Source organism: Phacochoerus africanus, chromosome 4 (genome assembly GCF_016906955.1).
Source record: "Phacochoerus africanus isolate WHEZ1 chromosome 4, ROS_Pafr_v1, whole genome shotgun sequence".
Classification (NCBI taxonomy): domain Eukaryota; kingdom Metazoa; phylum Chordata; class Mammalia; order Artiodactyla; family Suidae; genus Phacochoerus; species Phacochoerus africanus.
In genome coordinates, this window is record NC_062547.1 from 60,217,568 (window position 1) to 60,241,527 (window position 23,960).

General features: G+C 48.5%; 1 protein-coding gene across 2 annotated transcripts in view; it reads right to left on the reverse strand.

Annotated features, from left to right (window-relative positions):
- The window catches only part of UPF1 (UPF1 RNA helicase and ATPase), a 38,819-nt gene extending 15,096 nt beyond the window's left edge, over window positions 1-23,723 (reverse strand). The window contains exons 1-10 of one of the 2 annotated variants that reach the window (XM_047776508.1): window positions 23,233-23,723; window positions 8,517-8,659; window positions 6,839-6,928; window positions 4,168-4,335; window positions 3,609-3,789; window positions 1,957-2,118; window positions 1,256-1,340; window positions 974-1,072; window positions 348-456; window positions 26-185 (exon numbers count right to left, since the gene is read on the reverse strand). In XM_047776508.1, coding sequence (XP_047632464.1) covers window positions 26-185; window positions 348-456; window positions 974-1,072; window positions 1,256-1,340; window positions 1,957-2,118; window positions 3,609-3,789; window positions 4,168-4,335; window positions 6,839-6,928; window positions 8,517-8,659; window positions 23,233-23,454 — 1,419 coding nt within the window. In that variant the 5' untranslated portion in view covers window positions 23,455-23,723. Of the gene's footprint in view, window positions 1-25; window positions 186-347; window positions 457-973; window positions 1,073-1,222; window positions 1,341-1,956; window positions 2,119-3,608; window positions 3,790-4,167; window positions 4,336-6,838; window positions 6,929-8,516; window positions 8,660-23,232 lie in introns of both variants that reach the window. The other variant, XM_047776507.1, reaches the window with a different exon arrangement.
- Between the last annotated feature and the right edge of the window lie 237 nt (window positions 23,724-23,960).

Consider the following 23,960-nt stretch of genomic DNA (forward strand, 5'->3'; position numbering starts at 1 on the left):
TCCTGTCCCCAGGATAGGTGAGAACCTGAGAGTGGTTGAGGTCGGGGAGCCCCTGTGCCGTGAAGCGCTTCGGCAGCTGGCACTTGATGATCACATCCTCCACCTCATGGCCGAGCAGTTTGTGGTAGATGTAGCCTGACACGGAGGTCTCATCCACAGCAAAGGTTTTCAATGCACTCTGCATCCTGAAAGGAAAGCTCCAGGTCAGTGGCATGCACAGCCATGGAGCTGGTGTGCAGACCTGGCCCTCTGTGACATGGGGAAGCACAGAGATGCTGGAGGTAGTAGCCACGCCAAAGGCAGGTTGACTGCCGGGGAAGCAGAGGAGGGGAAAGAGGTGGACATACCTGTCGAATGATGTTGACTTCCACACAAAATCCACCTGGAAATTATGAGTCACCTCCACGGGTGCACCCACACTGCTCCGAAGCTCAATAGCGATCTCATCGCCATAATCTATGCCACTGAGTTAAGTTTCATTCTCATCACAATCATTTCTGAGGAGCCCTCACTCGGTTATAGAACAGACAGACCCTCCTCTGCATCAAACAGAGAAAACACAGCCAGACCCCATGTTCTCACTGACAGATTCTGTCCACTGTGTCCGGGCCACCACAGCCCAGCTTGGAGCAGCCAAGCCCAGGGCTCAGGTTCCAAACCCTGACTGTGAGCCTCTGCAGAGCCCTCAGGTGCAGAGCTTGGAGCACCCTGGCTTCTGCCTAAGCAGCTCTTTTTTCAGTTTTATACAAACAGTGCCCCCTCAGAGTACAACTAAAGACAGGGCTTCATGACCTGAAACATGACTCGAAGGGGCTGTTGCAGCCATGGCTCTACGCAAAACACTCTTTCCTTCCCCTGAGGCCCCAAGACCCCTCCCCAGGGCGATCCACACAAAGGTCTCCTGTGCTCGGGACAAGCTGTCAGAGACTTGGGCAGAGGTGCCTGTGCCAGCCCTTCTTTACACAAAGGATACTATCAGGGACCTTGATGACGTGACCGATCCCTTTCCATAGGGGTGCCAAGTCCCCTTTGTACCGCAGACATATCTCATCCCCCTGCATGAGTCGCATGTCTTACAGGGAAAAGACAGCAAGAAAGTTAGTGTTTTCAATATGTGCCACAGATGCCACCATGAAGGTTCAAATTAAGGGACACTTTACAAGGGTAAAACTAGGAATTTTATGCTACTTATGATCACAAATATTTTAAAACTTAAAATCACCTCTTAACCAAATTATGACTAAATCCTCATTACCAGAGTCAGTCTTGGGCAAAGTGAAGTAGGCGATTCTCTTCTTGTTAAGGCCCAGGTCCCACCTGACCGTGATGTTATCTTGAGTCTGAGCACATAAAAAATAAGAACCTTGTTAGCCTGCAACACAGACACGGGCCTGGACTCCTCGTGTCTGGGTTTCCACAGGCATGTGCCCTATGGTGAGCAGCACTCCATAGCCTGAAACATCAACCAGGGCACATCTAGGAGAGAAGCCATTAGGACCTCAAAACCTGCACAGGACGACCAGGAGACCCCCACAAAGACGTCTATTCTTGAAAGCACCTTGTTTGTGGACTGTGGAAGGAGAGAAGGAAGCTGATGGTTGAGGACACAGCCCATGAGCCTCAAAGCTCCCGCTTCCTAAGCACAGTGCCCATGGGATGGGCATAAGACGTGTTCTCGGCGTGCTGTGGGCTCCTGGTATCTGGGTCTCGCAGCTGTGGGCAAAGGCTACAAACCCGACTGTAAGGAACTTTTGTTGGATTTAACAAAAGAAAACACCCAGGGGTGTCTGCCCACAGGTTGCTCCCTCGCCTGTCCTCAATCCACGGTTGTGTCTCTTGGCGGCTGCGATTCAGTCCATATCAGCATTTGCAATCTGCAGAGGAAACTGCCCTCCCCTGACCTTAGGATAGATGCTTTGTTAAAATGACCAAACCCTCCTGAACACACCACATCACCTGGGACTCCTTCAGTTTCTTATCATAGTCGGCCTCCAGCTTGACCAGAGGACCGAATATGTTCTGGTACTGGTAGGCATCCTCGTACCGCAGGAGGACATGCTGTGGCTCCTCATCTACTCCCGGCTTCTCCAGGTCCTCCAAGGTGGCAGAGGGATTTTCCTAGAGGACAAGAACCAGCACTATTCTTCCCTGTTTTCACTATATGGGGCTATATGGGGGCCCACCAGTCACCAGAGGCACAGGGTGCACCCAACACTTCTCAGAACGAGCTCACGTTAGACTGACAGAGAGAGGGACGCCCAGTGGCTGGTGGTGTCCATCCCCTAAGGAGAGCACTTGTATGGGGAAGTCCACCTGGTGGACATCCCAGGTACACAGCTCAACACACCTATACCATCAGATGGCCTCATTCCCTAGCAAGCGCCTAGCCCCTGAACTGGGAGAAAGAAACATCTTCCTGGCTGCCTGAAAGAATACCCGTTTCTCTGGCTGGGTCAAAGAGAAAGGGAGGCCCACCTCCCCATTTCCTTCTGATCCCACACTGCCAACAATGCACGCTTCCCTGGCAGAGCCAAACTGTATGTGGGCTGTTTGGACACAGACAGGAATGGTGACATAACAGTAGCCACCTAATAATCTGCTTGAAAAATATACTGACTTGCACTTGAAGTGAAAATAAATTCACATTTAACATTTCTGATTACATCTGTGCCTAATTAAAATTTCTAGCCTAGTTTTTTGTTTTTTTTTTTTTAGGCCTGCACCTGTGGCATACGGAAGTTCCCAGGCCCAGGGTCGAATCAGAGCTCCAGCTGCTGGCCTACGCCACAGCCACAGCAATAGCAATGCCAGATCCAAGCCACGTCTGCAACCTATACCACAGCTCACAGCAACACCGGATCTGCAACCCACTGAGCGAGGGAAAGGGTTGAACCTGCATGCTCATGGATACTAGACAGATTAGTTTCTGCTGTGCCACAAAGGGAACTCCCTAGCCTAGTTATTACATCTAAACAGCAGGACCACAGAAAGGCTTCCCTGGAGAAATTATCTGGAGGCAGGATAGGAATCCTGCTGCCTGGCCTGAGAGGCCCTCTCCCCTTCACCTGTCTGGCTGCTCTGGGCCCGACATCTCTGCCCTTTGGGACCCTGACCCCATTCCCACTCAAGGTCTGCCCCCAGCCTGGTGTCACCCTGGCTCTGACATGTCACAGGCTCAACAAGGTTTTACAAAGTAGACCTGAAGTCCTGTTTACCCAGGCCCAACTCCTCCTGACATGGCCACCTAAAGCCATTTATGGTCTGTTCCCATTTTCTTCCTTCCCACCACTCACTCCTGCCCTCAGCAAGAAGGGAGAAACTGTTGGAGTTTCTATGTGGCGTAGCGGGTTAAGGATCTGACGCTGTCACTAGAGTGGCTCAGGTCACTTCCGTAGCACAAGTTTGAGCCCTGGCCCAGGAACTTCAAGCTTTCCTTTCCCAGAGGCCTGAAAGGAGATGCCCGTGGAACCCTCGTCCCAGCAAGGGGCCACTCCAGGTGGAAATTCATTGGCGCTCCTTCTAGAATCTCCTGACACTACCCCCAGCTCCACCTCCCTTCCTGGAAATTTGGTGCTGAGGTGGATGTGCATTTCCAGCAGGCCCCGCACCTTCCAGAGCTCCTCCAACTTGTTGATCTGCTGGGCAGTGATCTGCCGGGCCCGCAGCTGCTCCTGCTCTGAAGGGATCTTGACCAGCCAGGACAGGAAGCAACGGTCCTGGATCAGGGGCTGCCACTGTGAGCTGTCCCAGTTGATGTCCTTGAGGCTGCTCTGACTGGCACAGGGTTGCCTGCAAAAGCCCCAAGAGTGGAGAGCCCATGTAAGGATTACCTCTGCTCCTACCTCAAAGTGGCATTTCCTACATTTTATTATATGATCACATTACCATTAAATTGTTAGCAATAAATTGCATCTCCCCATGCACTTGAGTTCTGAACTCTTAAAACTCAGAACAGACTTTGCTTTTATAGAATTGCTTTTATGATTTAACCAGAACACACCCCACAAGAGTTACTCAACATTCCCAACTCTCTAACAGGCCCCAGTCTCTCGAATCTCCTTACACCTTGCCGGTCAGCAGAAACCATTTCAAAGTATCTTAAAGCTCCATGGAGTAGCCGAGTCTTCTGGGAAGGTGACTGGGGCTGAAAAGGGACCCCACCCTCACCTGCACAGCAGCACCACAACTGAGTCAGCCTTGGCAGGGATGAAGCCGAGGAGGAAGACGTTGCGGCAGCCACAGTTATAACACTCCAAAACCGTCTCCCCCAGGGGCCCATCCTTGTGCAGAGTCACCTCTTTGCATTTTGCCCTCACGAGGTGATTTACGATGTGGCTGAAACCAGGAAATGATAAATAGTTAACACCCAAAGTTTGGCTTTTCACCACTTCCAATTTTTGAGCCCCGTTAAAAGTTCCGGTACCGTTCACGGTCCATTAACAGGGAACGGTCACACCTCATCCATCTGGCATCCCAGGGGACCAGCCCGCCCCTGAACTGGCTCCCCACTGAGCATAAAAATCAATCCGACTCAAACCATTTTTAAGGAAAACTTCCCTAACACGTTTCACATAGTTCCTGCTTCTCCCCTGCTCTCACCCCTCCCCAGTTCCTGCTTTCTTAAATCCAACTTATCAGGCCTGACTGAATCTACCTCTGGGGCCAAGGCTGCTGTCCTGGAGAGGCAGGAGGCTTGCCCCTCCCACTGCTCCTCTTTGCTCCCTGTAGTTTCTCTGCTGCTCCTTTCAAAATCACTTCTCATGGCCCCTGTGCCTGCTTCCAGGAGCAAAATCCCTTCTCATTGCTGCAGGCCAGGAAACCTGATAACCAAATGTATTAGAAACCTGAGGACAGTAAAAAATATGGAGTGGGGGCGGGGGACGTGGGGTGGTCAGGACTATTTTCCGGAAGCACAGGGCCAGCTCTGAACTGTCTGAAAGCCCTGCCACCTTGGCTCTTTCCTTGCTGCGTGTGGCCAGGGCTCTGCCATCCTTCTCATTTCCAGCTCATGGCTCACCTAAGCCAGGGCCTTACTGAGTTCTCCAGTCACTGAATTCCACCCGCCATCATGCCAGCCACACTCTGGGGTACCTCAGGCTCTCCCAGCCACCCCTGCCATCTGCGGCCTTGCTGCAGGTTTGTCAGATGCTAAGCACGCCTGTGGGGCCTCCAGCCTTCCCTACTGCCGCCTTCGCATCACCTTGGGAAACCCTCCTCCAAGCTACGGCTCAGATGCCAACATCCTAACCCTCTTTGGCCCCAGGAAGACTGTCAGATTATCTAACTAATCATCACTGCTCTCAGTACCTCCAAAGCCCCCCACTTCCCTCTGGAGCCACCGCCACTGGCATTCTACCAGAATCAGTGATTTTCTCCTGTTTTTCTATGCTCACCTCACCCCATTATACTGGAAGCTTCCTGAGGACGAGTGGCTACCCCTTCACCCTCACAATCTGACCTTGCACAGAATACACAATACTGGTTGACTGAGGGTTTTCCCTTAGAGGCCCCTCGCTCACTTCCTTGATTTTGGCTCTGCTGACCGGAAGCTGGGGTTGCCAGCCAAGAGTCACACTTACATTACCCAGAACATTCAGAAGACAGGATGCCAGTCTCTTCTGATTACTGTGAAGATGCTCTTCCTTTCCAATCTCTAAAGAAAACCAGCCCCCTTTCTTGCTTCACTCAGAACCCCACCACTAACTCCAAGGTGGCACAAGATCTGACCAACCTGTGTCCTCAGGCCACATGATGGTGAACCCTGGTCCACAGCTGCCAAAGCACAGGAAGAGTAGGGGCTCTGTACAAATAAACCTGCCTATGAATTCGGTCACTTTATTTCTCTAAAACACGAACCTCAGAGGAAGGTGACACCTTCCCTTTCCCCGAGGCATATGGAGGTTCCCAAGCTAGGGGTTGAATTGAAGCTGCAGCTACCAGCCTATGCCACAGCAACTCGGGATCCAAACCGTGTCTGTGACATAAAGCACGGCTCATGACAATGCCAGATCCTTAACTGACTGACTGAGGCCAAGGATCAAACCCTCATCCTCATGGATACTAGTCAGGTTCATTACTGCTGAGACACGACGGGAACTCCTCTTGCTGGCAATTTGGAGTCTTGTCCCAAAGATATTCTGCTTTGCTTCTCTACGGCAATGGAATGAGTCGCTGCATATCATGGCAGCCCTGAAGGAGCCACTAGGGCCAGACCCATGTCAGCAGTGGGGGCTGAGGAGTCCCACTTGAGCTTAGACAAACGGACTTTCCCCTGGAGTCCGAGTACCCGCACAATGCTGGTCTCACCCCAAACACAAAACAAGGGACCCAGTCACAGCTGCTGCTGATCAACAGCAGGAAGGGAAGCCCAGAGTCGATGGTCAAGTGAACTTAATTTAATCTGATGATTCAGGATCTGGCCCACATTAGCCTCAGGACTGCTCCGATGAGCTAAGGCCAGAGGGAGCCTCCTCAGGAAGCGGCTCCCATGGATGCCCATTAGTGTCTTGGGAACATCCTCCCCAGGCACCCAGTAATGAAGATGAATAGGCATGCCAGGAGCTCATCTTGCAGAAAAATATAAATAAAAACTGGGAACGAGAATTAAGCCAACCCTACTTGCATAATAAAAAGAACCGCAGAGAATAAATCAAGGGTAAATACATTAAAGCATTCACACACCACCATCTGTTTCAAGTTAAACCGGTCACAGAGGAGGGGAAAAAACCAGGTTTGTTAGCGTGATTTTATATTGTGCTTTGCTTCAACATTTCCATAATTTACACACAAATCTGAGCACAGCACTGATTAAAGACACATGCTCGGTTTGATTATCTACCTGCCAGAAGTATTTCCACGTCCATTACAGAACCACTTCTTGCTGGTATTACAGTAAACCACGCAAGCAGGATCATGTATTCCGCAGTAACTAAAAAAGTCAAAACATCAACAGTTAAAGCTAGAGATCGCTCTCTGGTTTTAATTTGGCAGGATGTAAAATTCTTTCCTCTTACAACATTTTTAAGTTTTTCATTAAATACATACTCAAACCCAACAATCCCACTAGCAAAATCCAATCAGTTAACTTGCAGAGGCTTCCTGACCCTGCTGAATGCAAGGAAGGGGTTGGGGTGCTACGTAGACTCCTCAGAGACACCCCGGCAGGCAGCAAAGCCCCTTCCAGGTGCCTGTGCAAGAGCTGTGCAAGGTGCCAGGTGAGCCCAATAATGGAGGCCTAACACCCCCAAGGTGACCTAGTTGTTCCCCTTGGCCTCGAATTTTAGGAACCGTGACTTTTAAGCGGGAAACTCAGCATCCCTAGCTCTAGGAGCACAGAAGAAACGCTGAGACCACGCTTCGTTTACAGTGCCTTCCACACTCCGGCAGAGGGCGCCATGCTCCTGGGAACACTCAGCTCAACACAGCACCAGAGGGTCCTGGGGTGTGGACTGAGCTCAGTTCACAAGGAACACTTCAGGAAAGCCCCCTGGACTCCCTTTTCTGAAAAATCAACACACCAAAAACAGAAACACTGGCTCTCCACAGAGTTCTATATGTAGATGAAGCCAAAACCCAGTCCCAAACCAGAATGTGCTCTGGCCAAGAACCTTCCCAACACCTAACACCAAAGGGACACTCCCGACTCCACTTCACGGGGATGGCAGAAGGGTGAGGGGGTATGCAGATTTTAACCACCTAGAGCTTCTCCAGGACCACGTCACAGGCATCTTCATATATAAGAGATACACTAATACATATGTAAAAACATTTGTCAATGTAAACAAAGAGCCAACATAAAGTAAAAAAGTCTGCCCACCAAATAGGGAAAGGACAGTGCTCTGTTCCATGGTGGATGAAGACCCTGGAGGAGCAGCATGCCCATGGGATGGGCGGAGCTGAGCAGAGGCCTAGGCCCACTGCCCTGACTGGCGGAGTGCCCTGAGCAAGATCATTTCACCTCTTTTGGTCTCCTCATATGTGTGTAACAAAAAAGCAAGATTAAGTCCAAACATAAGGGATGGGTCCTCCTCTAGATGAGAATTCCAAATTTGGTCAATAAGCAGGTCTATCCACTGACTATTCGCTTCCAATTTTTCAGGAATCTTGAACACATCAGGGAGGCAGATATTTTAAAGACTCTTACAGTAATCTCTTTGTTAAGAGAAATCTTAGCTGCTCTATTTATCCTCTAGGCCTAAATGCTCGTGCAATGAGTTCTGATAATTAGTGGTACTAGGGCAGGTACTAGAGAACAGCCCCAGGGCCTAAAGAAAGCAGAAAAGGGGAAACTTTTCCCCTCCAACTGGGAGAAATCAGGGGTGACAGAGGATGCTAATCCTTGCCCAGTAACAGGGACTTCTGCATGTACCAGGGCCTGAGCAACCTCCTTAGTCCCAAGGACAGTGTTTCCAAGCGTCACAGTCCACGGTCTTAAATGGGTCTCTGTAAAATCAGCAAATGCACGTGGAACACGGGCGCTCTGGGAGATGAGTCTCCCCTCTGCTGAACACACTCACCTGCAGGCATGCACGGGGAGATCCTTTGTGTAATAAGTATCCTCTTCATCCTCTTCAAAGTTCAACTCAGCCAACAACTGGCTGGTCTTGGCCACGCTGTCATCCACAGCCCCATTCTGGAGGATGCCCTCAGGTCCACCGACCTACAGCAGAATGGCAGCATCACTATGAAACACTGCAACTTCTGGGCCTCAGCCCAGGCACATGGCTTTTCCCATGAGCAGCCACTTTCGTGGAAACCCTCCCATGAAACTGGCCAGCTCTTCACTTCGAGACAGTTCAGCTTCTTCTGCTTTTGACTTTTCACACTCCCCTCTTCCCCATCAAACCTACCTGGCCAAAAATGGCATGGGTGACTGAGGTCATCCTGCCTGCTGCACAGCCAGGCCCAGCCTCATTTGGCCACAGAACCACAACCACAGCCAGGATGCTGAGGAAAACCCTCCGTTCCCACAGCCAAGGGCCACAAGGAGCAAGATGACTTTTTACAAACCAGTTATGGTCCCCCTGGAGACAGCTGCACAATGTCAGACAAGAGGGCCTGGAATCCCACCACAGTGGAGGGTCCTTCCAAAGCCTAAGCACCAGAAGAAAAAGTTGTGACTCCTGCAGATATGGGAATTCAGTTCTCTCATTACTCTGTGACTTCCCTGTCAGTTCCCCTCTCCAGAAGGCAGCCTTTCTTAATGATGAATTAGAAATTGAATGTTAGGCTCACCTTCCAAATTCAGGATATAATCTTAATAAATGTACTACCTTTTATATGTTATAACAGCAGAAACATACCAATAGGCAACTTTGGATAACTAAGTGGTGAATTTCAGAGGCACTTCTGCTGAGCTCAAACATTCATTCCTGGGCCCACAGACTCAGCTTGTCTGAGGGGAACAGGTGCTCCTAACGTTGCCATCCAGGAGCTGTACCTCAGATGGCAGTCAATGGTCGCCATCATCGCCCCCATAGCCCATGGCCCATCCAAGGCAAGGTGGGGTCAGGCAGCAGGAGCACTTCATGATGAAGGATGGTGAGGAATGAAAGGAGCCACAGGGGAGGCACCAATTTCTCTGAGATGTGAGATGAGATCAGACACTGGCCTGGCTCCCATGCACAGCCCCTACCACGAAGAGCCCGGGAACCCAACCCACACCCAAGCCACACCATGTGGGGCTGGTTCAGGCCAGTCCCTGTCCAATGCTCCAGTCACCTATATGAGCCGAAGGACAATGCAGCGCCTAAAGAGGGGAACCAGAAACTGCGAAGATGCGCTTGGGTTGTCTAGAAGGCCAAAACCCATGTTTCTATGATGATCTCAGTCAGACCAGAACCCCATTTCACAGTGGCTGCCACCACTTTGATATACTTTTTTCAGAAGGTGATGACCAGATTAAACACAAGAAAACTATCCTTTCGGGGAAAAAAAATTTTTTTTTCTCAAAAATGAAAAATCAGGAGTTCCCGTTGTGTATAAGTGGGAACAAATCTGACTAGTATCCCTGAGAATGCAGGTTCGACCCCTGGCCTTGCTCAGTGGGTCAGGGTTAGGTCAGAGAACGAGCTCAGATCCCTCGTTGCTGTGGCTGTGGTCTAGGCCAACGGCTACAGCTCCAATTCAACCCCTGGCCTGGGAACCTCCATTTGCCATGGGTGTGGCCCTAAAAAGAAAATAAAAAAAAGAAGAAGAGAAAAAATCAACACTAACTTTTAGGTTTAGATGTAACAAAGATAATATTATTAACATCACCCCAAGCACCTTTTGGGGAATACCTCCCCCCACCCTTCTTTTTAGGGCCACACCCACAGCATAAGGAAGTTCCCAGGATAGGGGTCAAAATCCAAGCTGCAGATGCCAGCCTACACCACAGCCACAGCAATGCCAAATCCAAGTCGCATCTGCAACCTGCCCCGCATCTTCACGGACACGATGTCGGGTTCCTAACCCACTGAGCCTCAACAGGAACTCCCTGATCTCCTTGTTTAAAAAATTGTAGGTGGTTCTGTGCCATTAAGTACATTCACATGGCTGTACAACCACTACTACTATCCATCTTCAGAACTTTCTCATCCCAAACCAAAACACTGTCCATTCCCCCTTCCTCAGCCCCTGGCAATCTCCATTATACTTTTTCTCTCCATAAATCTGACTACATCCAGGGATCTCATATAGGTGGAACTGTAGAGTATTTGTCCTTTATGGGTGGCTGAATTCACCTAGAATAATGCCCTCAAGGTCTATCCGTATTACAGTATGTCAAAATGTCCTTTTTAAGGCTGAATAATATTCCATTGTATGGACATGCAACATTTTGTTTATCCATTTATCTGTCAATGAACACTTGGGTTGCTTCTACCTTTTGGCTGCTGTGAATGATGCTGCTATGAACATGGAGTGAAAATCTCTTCAAGTTCCTGTTTTCTTTTTCTTTCTTTTTTTTGTCTTTTTTTGCCTTTTCTAGGACCACTCCCACGGCATATGGAGGTTCCCAGGCTAGGGGTTGAATCGGAGCTGTAGCGCCGCCCTATGCCACAGCCACAGCAATGCAGGATCCAAGCCACGTCTGCGACCTACACCACAGCTCACAGCAACGCCAGATCATGAACCCACTGAGCGAGCCCAGGGATCGAACCAGCAACCTCATGGTTCCTAGTCAGATTCGTTAACCACTGCACCACGACGGGAACTCCTCAAGTTCCTGTTTTCAATTCTTTAGGGTATATATCCAGAGTTGGAGCTGCTGGTTCATATAGTTATTCTGTTTAACTTTTTGAGGAACTGCCACACTCTTTTCCACAGCAGCTATAACATTCTACATTCCCATCAGTAGTGCACGTGGGTGGGCGGTAGAGTGCTAATTTCTCCACATCCTTTAACAAGTGTGAAAATACTTGTTATTTGTCTGTTTTTGATAGTAGCCATCCTAATGGTATGAGGTGATATCCCACTGTGGTTCTAATCTGCATTTCTTGGATTATTATGATGCTGAGTATCTTTTCATGTGCTTGTTGGCCATTTGTATATCTTCTTTGGAGAAAGGTCTATTTAAATGCTTTGCCCATTTTCAATCAGGTTGTTAAATTTTTTGCTGTGCTCTGAAATTTTGATAGCAGGTTACTGTTTCAAAAAGTCATCTCTCCATCTGGCAACTCTTCTGACATGTGCAGTGGCACTGCTGGGGTGACAATGCCAACAAGGAGCAGCGCATCTCTCAGTGTGACTCCCTAGGCACACATGTATTAATTTTCTGCAAGTGTGTGACCAGGTTATAGTACCTGGATTTCACTTCATGGCAGTGAAAGAACCATACAGATCATGCTATAGGAGATGGCTAAGAGGATGTGGGCCACAATCCTGAGCTCAGAATGGTATTTATGTTTTTAAATGGTTGGATTGAATACCTAATAATAGGTATTTGCTTCTTGTCCCACAAAGCCTTGAAACATTTACTACCTAGAACTTTTTAGAAAATGCTTGCCATGGAGTTCCCGCTGTGCTGCAGTAGGTGAAGAATCCAACTGCAGCAGCTTGTGTCACTGTGGAAGCACAGGTTCAATCCCCAGCCAGGCACAGGCTCAGATTCAATCCCTGACTCGGGACTTACTATATGTCATGGGTGCAGCCATTAAAGATAGCAGAGGGGAGAGGAGAAAATGCTTGCCAGAGTTCCCATTGTGGCTCAGTGGTAAGAACCTGACTAGGATCCATGAGGACACAGGTTCAATCCCCAGCCTCGCTCAGTGAGTTAAGGATCTGGTGTTGCCGAGAGCTGTGGTGTAGGTCGCAGACAAGGCCCGGATCCCGTGTTACCATGGCTGTGGTGTAGGCCGGCAGCTGGAGCTCTGATTCGACCCCTAGCCTGAGACCTTCCATATGCTGCAGGTTCAGCCCTAAAAAAAAAAAAAAAGAGAGAGAGAGAGAGAGAGAGAAAATGCTTGCTGACATTTCTCCAAAGAAGACATATAGGTGGCCAACAGGGACATGAAAAGATGCTCAATATCGCTAATTATTAGAGAAATGCAACTCAAAATTACGATGAGGTATCATCTCACATCAGTCAGAATGCCCATGATTAAAAAGTCTACAAATAGGAGTTCTCACTGTGGTACAGTGGGTTAAGGATCTGGTATTGTCTCTGTAGTGGCACGGGTTTGATGATCCAGGAAGTTCCATACGCCACCAGTACCGAAAAAAATTAAAAAGTCTACAAATAATAAATGCTGGAGAGGGTGTGAAGAAAAATGAACCCTCCTGTACTGTTGGTGGGAATGTAAATTGTTGCCACCACTATGGAGAATATGGAGGTTCCTTAAAAAACCAAAAATAGACAGTTCCCTTGTGGCTCAGTGGGCTAAGGATCCGGCAATGTCACAGCAGTGGTGCAGGTTCGACTGCTTTCACACACCACACGTGTGGCCAACCACCCCCCACCCCATGATCTCACAATCCCACTCCTGGGCATACATCAGGAGAAAACTCCAATTTCAAAAGATACATGCACCTTAATTTTCATAGCAGTACTATTTACAACAGTCAAGATGTGAAAGAAACGCAAATGTCTACCAAGAGATGAATAAAGATACAGTATATGTATACAATGGCATACTACTCGGCCACAAAAAGAATGAAACAATGCCATCTGGAGCAACATGAATGGACCTATAGTATCATATTAAGTGAAGTAAGTCAGACAGATAAAGACTATTGTCATAAGGTATTGCTTACAAATGGAATCTAAAGAAATGATAACAAATGAACTTGTTTACAAAACAGAAATAAAACTCATTCTGCTGTATAGCACAAGGAACTACATCTAGTCACTTGTGATGGAACATGACAAAGGATAATGTGAGAAAAAGAATGTGTGGAGTTCCCGTCGTGGCGCAGTGGTTAACGAATCCGACTAGGAACCATGAGGTTGCGGGTTCGGTCCCTGCCCTTGCTCAGTGGGTTAATGATCCGGCTTTGCCGTGAGCTGTGGTGTAGGCTGCAGACGCGGCTCGGATCCTGCGTTGCTGTGGCTCTGGCGTAGGCCAGAGGCTACAGCTCCGATTCGACCCCTAGCCTGGGAACCTCCATATGCCGTGGGAGCGGCCCAAGAAATAGCAGCAACAACAACAACAACAACAAAAAAAAAAACAACAACAAAAAAAGAATGTGTATGACTGGGTCACTTTGCTCTACAGTAGAAACTGACAGAACACTGTAAACCAACTATAATGGAAAAAATAAAAATCATTAAAAAAAGCAAAAAATAAAACAATTAGGAAAGAATTATATGAAAAAAACAAAAATAAAAATCAATTCAACAAATTAAAAAAAAAACCTCAATGACACAGAAAACAAACTTATGGTTATCAAAGGGCCATAGAGGGGTAGGTGAGGGTTAATCAGGAATCTGGGATTGATTAATTATCAATTATCAACTTTATACATAGCATACACACTGCTATGTTTAAAACAGATAAACAGGGGAATTTCCATCATGGCCCAGTGGAAATGAATCCAACTAGGAACCAAGAGGTTGTGGGTGGTTGTGGGTTCGAACTCTGGCCTCATTCAGTGGCTTAAGAATCTGGCGTTGCTGTGAGTTGTGGTATAGGTCAAAGACGCATCTTGGATCCCACATTGCTGTGGCTGTGGTGTAGGCTGGCAGCTGTGGCTCGGATTGGACCCCTAGCCTGGGAACCTCCATATGCCATGGGTGTGGCCCTAAAAAAAGAAAACAAATAAACAAAACCAGATAAACAGGAACCTGCTATATAGCACAGGAAACCATATTATCTTATAGTAATCTATAATGGAAAAGAATCTAAAAAATTTATTATGTGTATATCTAATTATATATAAATATAATTGAGTCGTTTTGCTATAAACCTGAAACTAACACAATAACTAACTACACTCTAATTTTAAAAAACGATTAATTAAAGGGAGTTCCCATTGTGGCTCAGTGGGTTACAAATATGCAGGTTCAAACCCTGGCCTCTCTCAGTGGGTTATGGATCCAGCGTTACCGTGAGCTGTGACGTAGATCACAGATAGGGCCTGGATCTGGTGTTGCTGTGGCTGTGGTGTAGGCCAGCAGCTGCAGCTCTGATTTGACTCCTAGCCTGGAAACTTCGGTGTGCTGCAGGTGTGGCCCTAAAAAGGTGGGAGTGGGGGAAGGGAAGGGAGGAAGGAAGGAAGGAAGGAAGGAAGGAAGGAAGGAAGGAAGGAAGGAAGTGAGGGAAGTGAGGGAAGGAGGAAAGAAAATGTTTGCCAACTTCTAGTGTAGAACTCCTAAAAATGTCTCATCAGGTTGCATAAGCTTTTATGTATAAAGAAATATTCTCAGTGATGTGTGCATCTTTGCTTTCCTGAAACACGAAAATATGTGGAGTAACTCAGAAACCTGTGTGCCACCAGATGCCCTCACTCTGCCCACTCCTGCTTCGTCCAAGGCCTCAGATCCTACACTTTGCCTCACTGAGAGAGGAATGTGTGAGGCTCTAACAGAGCCCAACTAGCCATGTGGCAACCCTTTCTGCACCACACTTACTCCTTCAGGCTTGTAAGGAGAAAGAGGTATAAGTGTGCTCTAGGAACTCTTAGAGACAACACAGTATGGACACAAAGTCAGATGAACACTCCCTCACCACCAGGCAAGGCAGGGAGGCCAGAGAGAGGAGCCCAGATCCTCTGAGGCCCAGTAGGCCCTCCAGATGTGTGGCTGGGGAGAGTGGGTGTGTCCCTCCTCACAAGCATGTGTGTACACCACATGCACGTGTGCATACTGAGCCCCCACCCAGCCCTACTCCTGCCCAGCTGTGACCTGATTACAACACAAACCTCCATAGCTGGGTTCTTAGCTTCTCCTTCTACTCTCTGGAAAGTTTTATGATAAACATTAACTTCAAAAACATTTGACCTTAGAAACTAAAATGAGTTAAAGCATTAAAGAGCACCTGGCACAGAGAAGGCCCACAACCTAAGACAAGTGACATGATGGAAGAAGAAGAGGAGGGTCCTTGTCTGGCACAGGACTGAGGTTATCGATTTATCACCTCCAGCCAGGACCCCTGGCACCTGCAGGGCTCAAGAGGGAAAAGGCCTCCCTGCATCCTGGGGCTACCTGACCCCATCCACAGGCACCACGTTACTGGGTCTAGAAAGCCAGGGAAGCAGTACCCTCTCCACCTCTGCTCTGGACACTCACTACTGAAGTCCATCTATGAGCTGCTGAGCTGATCAAGGCCTTGCATAAGTTTTCTGCCCAGAGAGTTTCTTATGACCCACTGCAGAACTCAGACTGTACACATCAGGGCAGGAGGAAGAGGTTACTTCATGCCCACAGATGAAAAGCACATCAATTCAAAAAACTGCCACTAAATGTGCTGGTAAGAACTTTTAGACCACAAATTTTTACCCCAAATCTCCTAAGTGTTGTACCACTCAGCATGAAATAGATCTTTCTGTCCCTCAACCCGACTCTGTTGATGCCATAGGGCCTTGGCACATACTGTCCCCTTGGCTTCTGCACAGATGGCTCCTGGTCCTTCAGTCTCGGTCCACAGGGCGCCTCCCCTGACCTCATCTAAGGGGCCCCAGGGAGGCCGACTGTACCTGTCCTACTCCCAACTAGGACCCTAGCAACTAGAACTGAGCCCACACCCCAGGAGGCTCTCATAGTGTTGGCTGAATGAATACATCTTCTCATCTAAAAAATAAAGGTTGGGATATAAAATGACTCATCATTTGTTCTTTTATTCCAAGGTTTAAATAAAAACGAGTGAGAAATCGCCTTTCAAGTGACCTGAAACAAAGAGGAGCTATAGGGTCTCTGCGTTCTGCCTCAGGAAAAGGCCAGTCTCCCTCAACTTTGGAAAGTTTCAAAACTACAGAGAACGAACGTCACACACATCCACCACCTGGATTTACCAGCCGCTACATTTTGCTAAGCTTGCCCTCTCCCTCTTTTGCTCTGCACGTACACACTTTCATTTTCCTGATCCACTTCAGAATCACAGGTCTCAGGACAAGGGCTTTCTCCACATAACCACATTACAAGCATTACACTCAAGAATAATGCTGATATAATACTGCTACCTAATACGCATAGGCACATTTCCCCAACCTCCTAATAACGTCCTTTATAGTTATTAAAATCCAAGAACCAGTTAACAACTACACATTACTTGCGATGTCTCTTAGCCTTCCTTTTTTTTTTTTTTTTGTCTTTTTGCCATTTCTTGGGCCGCTCCCGCACCATGTGGAGGTTCCCAGGATAGGGGTCTAATCGGAGCTGTAGCCGCCAGCCTACACCAGAGCTACAGCAACTCGGGATCCGAGCCACACCTGCAAACTATACCACAGCTCATGGCAACGCCAGATCCTTAACCCACTGAGCAAGGGCAGGGATCGAACACGCAACCTCATGGTTCCTAGTCGGATCATTAACCACTGAGCCACAACGGGAACTCCTCTCTTAGCCTTCTTTAGTCCACTAGTTTTAACCACAAGAAACTGTTGAGATTTGACTATATTTGACCTACAGCACATGGTCCCACTCATCACAGTGGTCCCTGGGCTCTGGATTAAAGGAGCCCCACTTGCCCCCCTTTCAGTCACATGCTGGGTCTACTCCTACAGTTCATTTCAATGCTCAAGGGTATCCTCAACCTGTCCAGGGTGTCTGTAGCTCATCTTGGGTTGCCCCTGTCTGCCCAGCTTTGGGATCGGACACCCTCAAAGGAACTCAGATGGAATTCACCCACGCCTGCAGGGAGAAGCCAGAGGGTGAGAAGAGGTTCAATCCAGAAGGCAGGACACCTCAAAGGACAATGACCTGGACTGAATCCTGGCTCAATGGCACGAACACACAAGAGAAGAGGGAGGGGCTGCCTAGATCTGGGCTGGAGACATGACAATCGCATTAACGCTAGATCGCACAGGGGTCTGGACCAGGTAAATAATCTGATTGTAGAGAAAGGGAAGCCCCACGTATTAGATGATCCTGGAAAATTACTGTTGGTGCTGTTCAGCTGACAAGAGCAGTGTGGCTATGAAGGAGAGATGCCCTTTTTATGTTTTAGAAATGCATGCTAAATACTATAGGTCAAAAATGGTTGCGTGGCACTAATTCATATGACTCAACCTCAGAAGAATGAAATGACGAGTTGAATTTGCTTTAAAACACTTCAGTGAAGAAAAAGAAAAAAGGAAGAAAGAAAAATCTTCACAATCATCAAAAAGACTGATGGGCAGGGTTTGCTTTATTTACTTATATATGAAAGACTTCATAATAAACATTTTTACACGCTATGGATGGTCAAGGTGGCTTCCTGGAATCAGTGTTAGTTCTGTAGAGCCATGTACTCAAAAGAAGCGATGAAAGACCAGCACAACTCTGACCAAATGGCTTTTGTCCAAGATGAGAAAAGCCACCTCTCCATGCTGACTGTCATCCCTGGCAGCTGAGCACTACGGTAGACAGGAAAGAAAGTACTATCCTCAGGTGTGACAAAGAACTACAAGTGCATAGCTCAGCTACCAGTTTCCTGGTGAGGCCTCTCCTGCCTGCAAGGCCTTTCACCTGGCCCTCAGGGCAGCTCCTCTAAAACCAGCACCATCCTCGCTCATACCTTCCACAAGAAGGGAGCCCTGCCTCAGCCTGTGGGTGGGGGGAGGGATCCTGCAAACTAATGAAAATCACCATGGACAGGAACTCTAGGGGAGTCATGCATACTTGGGGACAACGGGGTACCCAGGCCGTAACAAATATGTGCTGAGGAGAAGTGGCCACTGTGGCCACCTGGTACTGTGGTAGTACACACACACTCGCATGCAAAGGCATATATTTGACCCCAGTGCTCTCTGCCCAAGCTCTCCTTGCATCTAAGGGCCTTTCAAGATGAGGTCACAGCACCAATCAGCAGCAACACCAGGCTTCAGGATCCAGCCCGAGCCCCTTGGCGTGGACACAGGCCCTTGCCAACACCCATTATTCTTCCATGCCAAGCCCTCTGTTTATTCCCTCCACCCAGTGGATGCACCTTCCTGAACAACTCAAGGACCACCACTCACAAAGGCTTTCCCTTTGCAGGGCAGACCATTCCCTCTTCCAGGCACTCACTGTCCCTAGGGTCAAATGCAGACTGGGCCGAACCTACCATTTCTAACAAAGCAGCTGCAGTTGGCAATGGACTCACTTCGACGCCCAGCCCTCTGGGAGCACAGCAAGACAGGGAAACAGAAGTACGGAGAGGAGGATGGTGGTACTGACAGCCTTAGAGTCAGTGTGGAGCGGACGAAAGAAAATGTGAACAGACACATGAGAGCTCTCAGGCTCACCCTCTGAGCATTGTGGCCAGGCTTCAGGTCCTGTCTCTGAAGCCCAGTACAGAACCAGGTACATAGGTGGCAGCGCTCCCTAATGTGTGACCAGGAGTGGCTAAGCAAGGGGTCATCCATTTCCCCACATTAGAGCTTTAACAAGAGACCACCAAGATTAGCACGACAAATACAGAAGAGGAAAGGAAAGGTGGCATATAAGAGAAATCAGATAGTAAGTGACTATCCTGATGGTTGCAGAGTCCAGGAAATTTACTTTAAAAAAAACAAAACAACAAACCACACACTCAGAACTGAATACAAAAACAAGAACTCTCTCTGGTACAACATCATATCTCAGTAAAGCTGTTAGAAAGATATCTCTTTTTTGGTTATGGGAGCTAGACTGATTGAACTTTGTTCTTCTGTTAATATTGGTATGGTATTAGTGTTAACTTTTCCCCCATCATGCCAAATCTGGGTAAAGAAATTAACTCGGTAAATACAATTAGAAGTTATTTCACTTATTCTGCACTAACTGACATGGAACTCCCTTTCTCTTAATCACTAGGAGAGTCTTAAACATTTGGAACCAAACCCCAGAAATCCAATTTAAAAAAAGGGCTAGCTGAACACTTGCCAGAGCTCCAATGAAGTTAGCAGCATCTTATCTCTTAATTTTCTCAAAGCAGTACTTATGCCACAGCTGTACTAACTGAGTGTTCACAAAACCAAAAGAAAAGGCCCACTCAAATTTTAAACTCACCATTTTTAGGAACTCCAGGACTGTATGGAATTCATTCCTTATCACAAGGTAAGGGTCAGGAAGCAGAAGATGATCTGTTTACCTCGATAGTCAAGGATATGTCAGAAGGGCCTTCCATGAATTCTGAAGCAGCCAGGTTCTGAAGACTAGATAGCAACTCTTTACAACCTTATAAATTGACATACGCCAATGTATGTAAACACCCGTGAATCCATCGATCAAGATAATGAACACATCTATCACCCCCAGTCTCGTCCCGCTTTTCTCATTCCTCCCTCCTTTCTTCCCCTCCCCACAACCACTGATGTGCTTTTTAAAACCAAATAGGTCACCTCAGCACTTTCTAGAGTTTTATATCAAAAGAGTGCATCTTTCATTCAGTGTATTTTGGAATGTATCCATGTTGCTGTGTGTATCAACGGCATGTTCCTTTTTTTGTTTGGTAGTGTTCTCAACTCTTAAGATTTTCACCATAATTCCAGTGTTTGGAGGAAATACAATAATAGCAACAATCAAGAATAAATATTCCAACTAGGCAGACCAGAAGGTTTGGAACACCATCTATTATGCAAAGGACTTCTGAAATTACCTTTCCCTGCCCTTTGAGGGGTGGAGGAAGGGGCTACAAAAGGGTCAAAGGCTCAAAAGATAACTGCCCCTTTATTTTAAGGACACTTGGCAAGGCCATGTCAGTGCTTTTTATCCCAGGATCTCAAGGGCTTTGATAAATATCAATTTCATTTCATAAACAAGAAAACAAATGTTATTTGAGCCAATGCAGAACTCAGCAGGCATCAGCTTGGCCTGCCATTCTCCCACCCATCCTGGCCACGACACACATGTGTTACCTAAACAAACTTTCAGGTAAAACCAACTGTGCAAAACTAGCAGTCAAGACATATCAAAAGTGGCTACACATTGGAAAACAGTCTGGCAGGCCCTGAAAACCACATGCAGTTGTTTCCAGACCACCCAGTGGTTTCACTGAAGGCTTACACCCATACAGAAACTTGTACACAAATGTTCACAGCTGCATTCTTCATAACAGCTAAAAGTGGAAACAATCCAAATGTCCACCAACAGGTAAGAGGATAAACAAAATGTGGTCTGTCCATCTATGGAATATTACTCAGTCATCGAAAGGAATGGAGCAGATGCAACATGAATGAACCTTGAAAACAGGCTCAGTGAAAGAACCAAAGACCATATGTATGATACTGTACATACATACTGTATGATTCCACTTATATGGAATCATACCAAGGAGATAAATCCAGAGAGAAAAAACAGCGGTTGCCTGGAATTGGAGAAGGGAGGAATGACAGACTAAGCGATGTGGGATTTCTTTTTACAGTGATGCAAATGTCATAAAATCAACTGTGGTGGTGGCTGTGCAACTCTGAATGTACTAAAACCACTGAATTGCTCACTTTGAATGGGTGAAGTATATGGTACATGAACTCTATCTCAATAAAGCTGTGAAACGAAAGTGGATGCATAGCATGTGACAATTCACAGCCACTCAGCCAGTACGATAAAATCAAAAGGCACTCAGAATAGAAGCCCCATCATACAGCTGGTTACACAGACAAGTCTGAAGACAAATAAGGAAAATCTTCCCAAATGTTGTAGGCAGCCAATGCCTCCAACTGGCACAGGAGATACTCAATTTTTTTCCACTTTCTGGTTCTATTCAGACTCTCCTGCCCCCAAATCCAAAGCTTCCTCTTGTGACTCCAAGGATGTTACTCCCCAAAATACAAATCCAAAGTTAGGCTACAGAGTTAAAGTAAGGAAGGACAAACCGTTTTGATGTCATCAGAACTCAAATGAGCTCAACTATAATGTTTCCCTCCAGTGGAGTGTTTTAATGCTCTTATTTAGTACAGTTCAATGGTCAGGTGCAGGAAAAGTAATCAATTATTGCAACTAAAAGAGGACACGCCCCCACAATTAACCGAAAACAGAAACCAAGGACCAAAACTACAACTTGGAGCTGCCCAGGTTTGCTGTTTTATAGGCTACAGTTTAAAAAGGATTTGCAATAAAACAATTACCTTTCACAACCCTGAGCTACCATAGGTCATGACACACTGCTCAACCAAGAGATTTTTATCCTCAGCTTCCCGGACATGGTGGACGCAAATTATAGACAACACTATCAGGTCTATCCGTTCATACAGAAGTCCAATTTCACATATGTCTAAAGGTAACCAAATAAGAGCTGTTACCCCCATTTTAAAGTTGTGGAAACAAATCTACAAGGTATGAAACTACAAGTGTTATCAAGAGCCTCTGGTGGCTCATTCATGCCACCATGCAAACTTTCCCCTCTCCTAACTTCCCCCATCATATGTAAACAAAACTGAAAAAACATACATACATGCACACCTGTTCTCCCTGATGCCCCCACCCATCAAGCATCTATTTTTAAGGAATCTGAGGTTAGAATGAGTCAAATGTTTTTTGCTTCTATTAGGGGCTAAGAGAAAGTCCAAGAGGGTGGTCTACCCATGGGAGTGACTCAACCAACTACAATGTAAGCCCCCTTCCCCAGGACAGGGCCTAAGCTCACTCTGGCTGAGGACAGATTCGCTCCCCAAGATCTGACGGTGGGTCCTCATGTCAAGGGACACCTGCCAACAAGGCAAGCCCTATATCTCCTCCATGGCTGAGAATTCAGGAAAATAAAATCGAGGGAGGTACCAGGCAAAGAAATGGAATCTGAGATTCAGAAGATGATGGCTACATTCCCGAGTGAGCCCAGTCCAAGACCACAGCCAGCCCCCTTGCCCACCCTAGGGCAGGGCCCCAGATCAGGAAGTGTATGCCCAATACTTCTCATAACACAAACCCAAATTTAAAATAGTCTTCGCATCATTAAAAACAAAAGTTTCTGACGTGGCAGACCAATTTAAGTAAAACCCACCACCATTACCCCGTCGGAGTAACAAACTCAAACCCAACTTTTCCAAGGCAGGGCTGCGGAGTTACGTAACAGGTTGGTTTCAGCAACAGGCAATGCAAGAAAGAAAAACAAAACGCAAACTGCCTCCTGAATAATCTTAAAAGCCAACGAGTACGGGGTTCACGATTGGAGGCAAAAGTTCCGTTTCTGCTGGGGGAGCCTCGACCCTCCTCTCGCCAGCGTCCCTGAGCCCAGGGAAATCTGAATCCGCCGCTCAGTGGGCATAAGAGGGGTAAGGGAGAGTGCTCTGAAGGTTCCGACCACAGGTAAGGGGGTGGGGCAGGGCGGTCGGATCAGCCAGAGGAGGGGACCGGAGCAGATCGCCGACCCAGCTGGAGAACTCGGGGACAGGTCATCCCCGACTTGGCCAAAGACAGACCCGGAAGGGGACTTGGGACAGATCGCGTAAGACCTAGCCTGAACAAGATCCTGAAATTACCCGGACGCAACCAGAGCAGGACTTGAGGTAGGTTTGCCTGGATCCGGCTGGAGAGCGGGAGCCGGGGCAGGTTACTCCGGGGACGTCTTGAATAGGAGAGACCCCGCCAGGTTACTCCAGGCCCGACCGGAGTTCGAAACACGAGCACATCAGCCTCTGCCCCGATGGAGGGGGAGCCAGGGCAGGTTCCCGGCCGCCGAGGCCTGGCCCCGTCTTCCGGCGCCGCCATGTGCCGCTCACCTGAGCGTCGAGTTGTCCGGCGGCCGCGCCCGGCCCCGCGCCGACCGGGGCCCCGGCGCCTCCACCTCCAGGACCACCGGGGGGCGTCTGCGTCTGGCTGGGGAGGGTGAAGTCGGTAAACTCGAACTCGGAGCCCTGCGTGTCGGCGCCGAGGAGCTCGGCCTCCTCGGTATCCAGGAAGGTGAGCGTCTGAGAGCTGGGCCCGTACGCCTCCACGCTCATGGTGCCGCCGCGTAGGGCCCTCAGGCCGGCTCCGCGCCGCACTCGAGCCCGCCGCTGCGCTGAGGCCTAGGCCGCAGGTCTCGGGCAGCCGCCGCCGCCGCCGCGCCCGCGCTACTGGACCGGATCAAAACGCCCGCCGCGGTGCGAGCCGGGTCGAGAGCCACACGCGCCGAGCCGCCGGCTCTGCCGCTGAGCCCCTCAGTACCACCGCTTCCTTCGGAGCCGCCCGCCCTCGCAGCCCCCGGCAGGAACCGCCACCGCCGCCGTGCGCGTGCGCGAGCCCGACGCCGCCGCAGGTGCGCGTGCGCGAGCCCGACGCCGGCGCAGACGAACGCGCTCCTCGAGGACGCCTCCTACCGCGCCCGGACTCCCGGAGCTGAGTGGGCCGACAGAACGCGCAGCGCGCAAGCGCGGGAGGCGGGGCTTCCAACCGTCTTCGCGACGGCGGCTCGAGAAGCTAGTCTCGCTCCAACCGCTCCTTCGTGGCGCCTGGGCAGCGGATGGTG